We start from the raw sequence: 7,656 nt of genomic DNA on the forward strand, positions 1-7,656 counted from the left end.
TTAATTTTTAAAGGGTAAAAAAGACGAACGACATTTCGCTAAGAGGTTTCGTGCTTTTAATATATATTTATATATATACATATATATATATTATAAAGAAATAGATATAGATAGATAATATAGTATAGATAGATGAGAATTTCCCAATAAGGTATGAACCTTCTTCTAGAAAAACAAAAATTAAGATACATTTTACTTACGATCGTTTCTTTAAATGGGTCGCTGTTTCCATAAATTGTTGAATTACAACTTGGAAAGCATTCCTTTTGCTTTGATATCCACTTAATACTAACTAGCCACTTGTCTTAAATATACTGATAAATACATTTATGTAAATATTTTCTCTTGCTAATAAAAAAAAAAGTTAACATAAAGATTTCTTGCATATATTTTCTCCTTTCCAAACCCTGTCGCCGTTTCATGTCAGGTCAATTTTTTTGTTCATTCTGAAGAGAGACAAATTCCATGGAAATTCTTGATAATTAGAATTTTGCCATAACGATCTCGCGCATGAATTCTTCGGGTGCTGCAAAACATAGAATATTTGTAATATAAACTAGTAGTTTACGGTTTATATTTGATGAAAATTACCACAACTTTGTTTGCAAGATTCAATTGAAGAAAATGTTCAACACAATCAGAGGTAGACATTGCAGGAATGAAACATTAAAACAATTAGATTTACACATAACACAGAGAAGTACGGGAGCATTGCGGTGGGGGAAGGAGAATTCTACATCAGTTCATCTGATCTTTGTTCATTTGAGTATCAGCTAAAGTAAATCGTCTTTTTTCTACAAAAAATTGAAGCGTCAATTTTTATATGCTGGAAACGTTTTGAGAAAACTCAAAAATGCTATGCATTATGTTATGCAAATGAGTTGAACTAAATCTGAATCGTAGCAAATCCAATTCCAGGTTAATAGTCTCCAGTCCTTGTTCCCATGCAACATATAGAAGAATAGAAAGTTACCTTTACTTCCCGTGAAAAGGTGGAATTGGCCAATGGCCTGTCTAAGAAACATTTCAACTCCACTGACAGTGATTGCTCCAGCAGCCTCAGCGTCTTTCAGCAGAGTAGTCTTTCTAGGTGTATAAACAGCATCAAAGACCACTAGATAATCCTTCAAGGTTGCCTACAAGTAAAAACCATGAATTTAATTCCCAAAAAATACTTGTGTATATACATACATACATATAAAAAAGAAAAGAATGATTTGAGATACCTCAGAAACAGGTATCCTATCTTTATTTGGATGCATTCCGATAGGTGTTGCATTGGCAAGGATTGCACCTTTCTCAGGCTGAAAAGAAGCTAAATTCTCAAATGGCAGAGCTTCACCAGAAACTGCAGCAGCAAGAGCCTTTGCTCTATCAAAATCAATGTCAAAAATCATAATTTGAGCTCTCCTGCTTTTGGCTCCGAATGCCAAAGCTCTTCCTGCACCTCCAGCACCCACCAGCACAAACAGTTTACCCGCGAGTGGAGAAGGAAGAAAAGCTGCTCCATTTACTATCAAGTTCCACAATATATATTCATCAGTTAGTCACCTTGAATTGCTCAAAGATAGGTAAGCAAAAGAGAACACACAGATAGGTAAAGCAATCAGAAGAAAATGGTCTAATAACTGTTCTACCTTTCAAAGCATCCTCAATGGCTGTTATAGAAGCCTCACAATCTGTGTTATAACCAATTAGCTTTCCGTCGCAAGGCCTCTGTATGATAGTATTTACAGCCCCTATAGACTAATGAAACATCACTAAGGTAAATTAGGTGGGAATGCAGAAAATGGATTATTGTGCTTGACATAATCAAAAAAGTCTCTTGACATGAATGCAAAATAATTTTTATTTTTAAGTAAGCTTTGAACTGAAAGGAAAAACAATGGGAACTTGTATCAAATATCTTTGTGCAATAACTAGTAAAAGCTTATCCATTTAGAAGAGACAAACCACTAGTACTGACAGCTTATTTGCAATATACAGAAAAGGAAATCGATATGTGCCCTTCTTTTCATATTGCTTGAATTTCTAATAATTCCACAAGAGTCATCTAGTATTAAACTAAAAATAGAGTATTTTTCTTATCGTGAATCCAATATCATTAAAGTTTACAAGCTTTTGCTGCACCTGAATCTTCTAAAGTGTCATTACTGATATATAGGTCAATGCCATTACTCAGGCCCAAAAAGAAAGATCCCCAGGGCATCGAAGTCCAGTTATGTCAATCATTTTGTTCCATACGCCATAAATGAATTAAAGATACAGTTGAAAGTAGATTGACATACGAACCTTAGCCAGAGGATCGACTTCATCACAAAAACTCACCACTGCTTCCTTGTAAGGGATCCCAACACTACAATTCATAATAGGAACATATAAGGACCAGATGCCAAATATCTCTCGACTGAAAGTTACCCAATTCAACAATAAAGTCCAGTGATTTTCTTAGAGACTGATAGCTGAATGATTAGTGCGTGACATACCTGAAACCAGCAAAGTCAGGACTTGAGTAGACCCTGAAGAACTCCTTAAGATCATCGACAAACATTGGAACATAAATTCCATTGTACCCCACATGTCTAAATGTAGGATTATGCAAAATAGGTCCTTTACTATGACCCACTGGTTTAGAGATGAGCCCAAACACTTTAGTATCAGTATCCATAAAATCAACTCCATAGGCTTGTCTAAGGCTGCCGAGAGTAGGCAGACCAGGTACAGCATTACAATCAAGAGATCCATATACTAGGACACTACCAAATTTCGGGCCCAACAACTGACTTATGAGACCTCTTTCCCCAAGAGAGTATGCAATAAGTGGTACCTGCAGATAGCAAGCTGATTTATCCAAGTTTCATATCTTCTATGAATATGAAAGTTGTTTCTAAACTAAACTCCAAGATATTTTGTTGTACTTCACTCAAGCAGATAATTTCACAGTATGAAGATGCCAAGTGTCCTCGTCTAATTCTAAGTGGACAAATTTCTGTATTTTTTCCATTACACTATTGACATGATCCCTGTAAAGGGAAAAGACAGTATAAATTCGAACCAATACCTGGCAATGTGAAAGCAAGTGAAACATTTTCTCTAGTTCTGTAATGTCATTTGCATTTGTAACAATTTTGAGGATATCAGCCCCAGTAGATTGCATGTGTGCAACAACTTGGCTGAGGTCTTCTTTTGAGGTCACATTGTCCACAAAGCATGATGCAATTACTTTACAACCACTACTCCACCTCGACTTTTCTTTTTTCGTGAAGTCACTAGCTATCTGAACAAGATTATAGAAGTTCAGGAACACTCTACAATACCAAATAAATGCTCTTAGAGCCAACAAATAACTGATATAAATATACAGATATTTATAATATTTGGTGGATACTAATACTCCATAAAATACCAAAATGTGGCAGTTAAAATAGCGGCCAACATTACGAACCTGGAAAGACGAGACATACAAGACAAGGAACCAAAATTTGCATAACCAACCAAAACAAGTCAATAGTGGAAAATCTACTCATAACACTTGTCCGTCGAGGGACTTGCATTACGATAAGTGCACCTTTCTTTGTCAAAATTAAAGATGTTTCCCTTAGGATGCAATTATGCATTGACAGTTAGTTTACTCAAATAAATGCTCAACACAGGCTTGCGCTAAAATGAAAATGATAGAAATATAATTAAATTCTAAATGTACTTTAAAATACAGCTACAAATACAGAACCGGAAACCAGTAACTTTTGCCTAGGCCTTTTATATATATATATATATATATATATATATATATATATATTAAAAAGTTCATTAAATATCTATAAATATTTGACTGTGAACCTATTTATTAATTTAAGATCACTATAGAAACCCATAAACTTCAAATCTTGAATCCAGTTCTGGTTAGAGATGAGCTTACACTTTTAGATAATGTGGTCACATGGTAAGCAAAGGTCTTAAAATAAACTCTCAGAGTCACCCAATTATCCAAAAGTACATTTGAAATAATAAATACTTTGCTATAACTATCTCCTTATTTGTAACTGTAATTTGAAATACTTTTGAAATTGAAATTATATTCTATCAGAAAGACTTAGAAGTTTTGGAATATTCCAAGTCGATGTGGAGATACTTCAGTTTAGACCAAGTAATGAATAGTACGTACCTTGAGGTCCAACTCAATATAATCAGCTCCCAATTCTTTAGCCCACCGAAGGACTTCCAACTGCTTGTGGATGTGGTCATCATCCTCTTCAAACTCATTTCCTTCCCATATTGGCCTGAAGCTCAGTATAATGACTTATTCAGCAAACAAGCCTAAGGACCGGCGTTTTAAAAAGCGTGGGTGTAAGGCAAGATGTTTTATATATGCCTCAGCGAGGCGTAACCCCGAGGCATGGGACGTAAGCCCCATGTGTATTTAATTTTTAATATTTTATAAAATAATATAATTACAAAATATTTTTAAATAGGCAAAATTGCATAAGAATTAAAGAAAATATAAATAAATGAAATATATATATAGATGTGCTCCATCCTCACAAAAAATTAGTCAAAATATTCCATTATACGCTAATTACAAGTACAAGCAACTTGAGTAGAATAAAAATTTTTACATGGAAAACAAAAAGGATTACTAACCTGCAATTTGAACTTTGGACCTACGAAGGAGAACATAGTTTTCTTTGTATTTGCAAAAAAACAAAAAAAAACTGATTGTTTGTTGCTTTTGGGAGATAGTAGCAGATTAACGGACAAGATAAAATATTGAAAAAGATCATAAATTAGTGCTTCTAGCAATAAAAAAAAGTCTTGACTTTTAAATTTCATGTTTCGGTTTCTTTTTAAAACTTCTGAGTAATTACAAGATGATTTTTGAGAATTTGGACATTATATTAAGGACTTATTCAGCAAATTTTATTTTAATTTTAAAAAGTCTCTTGAGCTTATGCCTTACTGCAAAAAAAATGTAACGGTCGGGCGTACGCCCCGAATTGTTAGGCGTACGCCTCTTGAGACTTTCGCCCCGTACCATCGTCTCGGGACATTTTTGGATCGCCTCGCCCCGGAACTCGCCCCAAAAATGCCTTTTAAAATACAAGTAAGGACACACAAAAAGTACTCCATTGCACAGTGCTGTTCTAACAAATGATTAACTAGCTTGAAAAAGGATAACGGTCTATCATTTGAATATATATGGAAAAAGAAAAGAATTGGAAAGTAAGAAAAATAAAACATCAGAAAGAAAGAAAAAAAAAAAAAAAGGGAAAGCGCAGGAGAAAGTGTAAGAAAATTTCATCACTTGTTTGGTTTGAGAGAAAGTGGACAGGGAAAAATAATACACTATCCACTTTGTAGGTAGGCAGTGCTTTCTTTCCCAATTTAAGTCAACAAAAACCAACCTTCATTACTCTTTTAACTACTTTGTAGGTAGGTAGTGTGTTTTTTTTTTTTTTTTTTGACAAATATGTAGGTAATGTTCAGCTGAGAATTTTTTAAATTTTTTTTCAAGTGGAGCATTATTTAATCATCTAACTCCCGTACTAAATGTCTAAATTTCATAACTTTGTTAAAAGTAACGTCCATAGTTTTTTTACGTTTACAACTACAAAACAGTGTTTTTTTTTTAAACTCAAAATATTGTCCAAACGCTAAATAAAGGAGGCGGAAGTATAAAAATATCTCTTCCTTTCCCCGTTACCAAACAGAAATACTAAATGGAAAATAAACATTGCATCTATTTGGGCGTGGATTTTATCAATCCACAGAAGTTACGAACACACTAATTCGTCTTTTTGGTAATTGACTTTAATTACCATTACTCTAACTTCTTAACTTGAGGCAAAACTTGTGGTCCCTTCCCCGCCCCCAACCCACCCAAAGCCATCTTCTCATAATTGAGTTATTGTCAGGCTTTGCTGCCATTCATTTGCATTTTTTGGCGATATAACAGTAGACTGCTAATGACAGAAAGAGCATGAAATTTTATTCATAAAATAGCACGAAAAAATAAAAGGAAAATAATTTTTTTTAAAATAAACAACAAATGAACCTTGATACCTGTAAACAATGAGAACAGGAAGTGGATTATTTTTTAGGAGGACTTGAAGATCTTTCTGGGGTTGGAAGTTGTGGATACCATCCAGCCTAATCTCAACTAAATCAGCACCTTGTGCTTTTGCCTGAAGCATACCATGAACCAATTGGTCCACTGATGGGGCCATTAATGGAGCACAAACCATGGCGGGATTCTTCAACAATCCAACACTACCCATTTCCACAAACCAAATAAGAATCAAGAATCAAGAATCAAGAATCAAGAATCAAGAATTAAGAATAAAGAATTAAGAATCAAGAATTAAGAATCAAGAATCAAGAATTAAGAATCAAGAAAAGAATGGAACTTTAAGCTATTTCCCCATCTAAGCTTCAATACAAGAAATGGTAATATGTAGGAAAAAAGAATCGGTTGCATTGTGGATTGGGTTGGATGAGTCCTATTTATATGCAAAAGAGCTTAATGGAAACATAATCCACTTGTAGGGATTAAACAAATGAAGGAGATTCATTAATTCTCTCTCTCTCCGTGTGAGGGTAAATGTAATTGTCTTTGTTATTGAGTAGGTTAGGGAAAGATAGGTAAGTAATTTAAGTAATGTGGGTTGGAAAATCTTGTTTCGGATACAAAAAAAGAAAAAAACAAACATAGAAGAACGCGACAACTTTGAAAACGTGAAGGGATCAAAGATAAGAATGACAAAGTTTGAATCATTTGCCAAAGCAAAACGGATAGTGCATTGCGTTGAAATATTAGGGGGTTGGTAGCTTCTCTCTCTATATGTGCGCGCGTGTAATTTTTTAAGAGTTCAATTATATAGTACCACAATTTAAGTGATATATAGCAACCTTCATATGAAAATTTAGCTATTGTTTGGATCAAATTAACCAAGCAGTCTAAAATATTTTTAGACTCCCTATGTTTCAATTTATGTGGTGACATTCAGATTTTGAGAGTTAAACGATATCTTCTTTGATTGTGATTTTTCATATGCTTTTTAATACTATAAAGTGTTAATTATTATGATATATAATACTTTCTTACGTAGTTTTTAAATATATAATTTTTATTTTTAAAAGAACAAAATTCTATGCCTAAACTCACGGTTAATAATGAATTATGCCACAAAAATTAGGATAGAGGAAGTAATGTCTACTGCACCTAACAAAAACTCATTTTTCCAACTAGAAAAGTAATTTAGGCATCTCCAACTACCCCCGTATGAGAAATGGAGAAAAAACGAACTAGTAAGGATGTGTTTGGTACGAAGGAAAATATTTTTCGGAAAATGTTTTCCAATTTTTTCATGTTTGGTTGGCTTAAATATTTAGGAAACATTTTTTTCATGAACTCATTTTTTTCCTCCTATTGGAGGAAAATATTTTCCCTATCAAGAGACATTTTTCAAAACTCCTTCTTGGAGGAAAATGTTTTCCCTATCAAGAGACATTTTCCAAAACTCCTTCTCAACCTTCCCCACCCTATTCTCCATCCTCACCAATCCACACCCATACCCCACCCAACCTCCACCTACCCACCCCACCCCCTCCACCCCTCCCCACCCTAAATAAAAATATTATTAATAGTAGTTTCTTTTC

General features: G+C 33.9%; 1 protein-coding gene across 2 annotated transcripts; it reads right to left on the bottom strand.

Moving 5' to 3' along the window:
• Positions 1-205: 205 nt before the first annotated feature.
• LOC104089635 (bifunctional 3-dehydroquinate dehydratase/shikimate dehydrogenase, chloroplastic-like) lies at positions 206-6,777 on the bottom strand. Of its 2 annotated transcripts, none has more exons than XM_009594582.4 (9): positions 6,061-6,777; positions 4,166-4,280; positions 3,062-3,277; positions 2,487-2,827; positions 2,293-2,356; positions 1,638-1,746; positions 1,227-1,513; positions 974-1,136; positions 206-526 (listed from the first exon to the last, which is right to left on the bottom strand). In XM_009594582.4, the coding sequence occupies exons 1-9, from the start codon at positions 6,273-6,275 to the stop codon at positions 483-485; spliced, it is 1,554 nt and encodes a 517-aa protein (XP_009592877.1). In that variant the 5' UTR covers positions 6,276-6,777; the 3' UTR covers positions 206-482. The 2 variants fall into 2 exon arrangements, with proteins under 2 accessions (XP_009592877.1, XP_033510312.1); XM_033654421.2 differs by lacking the exon at positions 6,061-6,777 and adding an exon at positions 5,033-5,334.
• Positions 6,778-7,656: the final 879 nt, after the last annotated feature.

Source organism: Nicotiana tomentosiformis, chromosome 10 (genome assembly GCF_000390325.3).
Source record: "Nicotiana tomentosiformis chromosome 10, ASM39032v3, whole genome shotgun sequence".
NCBI lineage: Eukaryota > Viridiplantae > Streptophyta > Magnoliopsida > Solanales > Solanaceae > Nicotiana > Nicotiana tomentosiformis.

Excerpts from the sequence above, each read along its gene's own strand:
- LOC104089635 (XM_009594582.4), bottom strand. The coding sequence starts at position 6,275 with ATGGGTAGTGTTGGATTGTTGAAGAATCCCGCCATGGTTTGTGCTCCA. Across the intron at positions 2,357-2,486 it reads CCTGACTTTGCTGGTTTCAG|TGTTGGGATCCCTTACAAGG; the intron begins GTATGTCACGCA and ends TATGAATTGTAG. Across the intron at positions 527-973 it reads CCTTTTCACGGGAAGTAAAG|CACCCGAAGAATTCATGCGC; the intron begins GTAACTTTCTAT and ends TATGTTTTGCAG.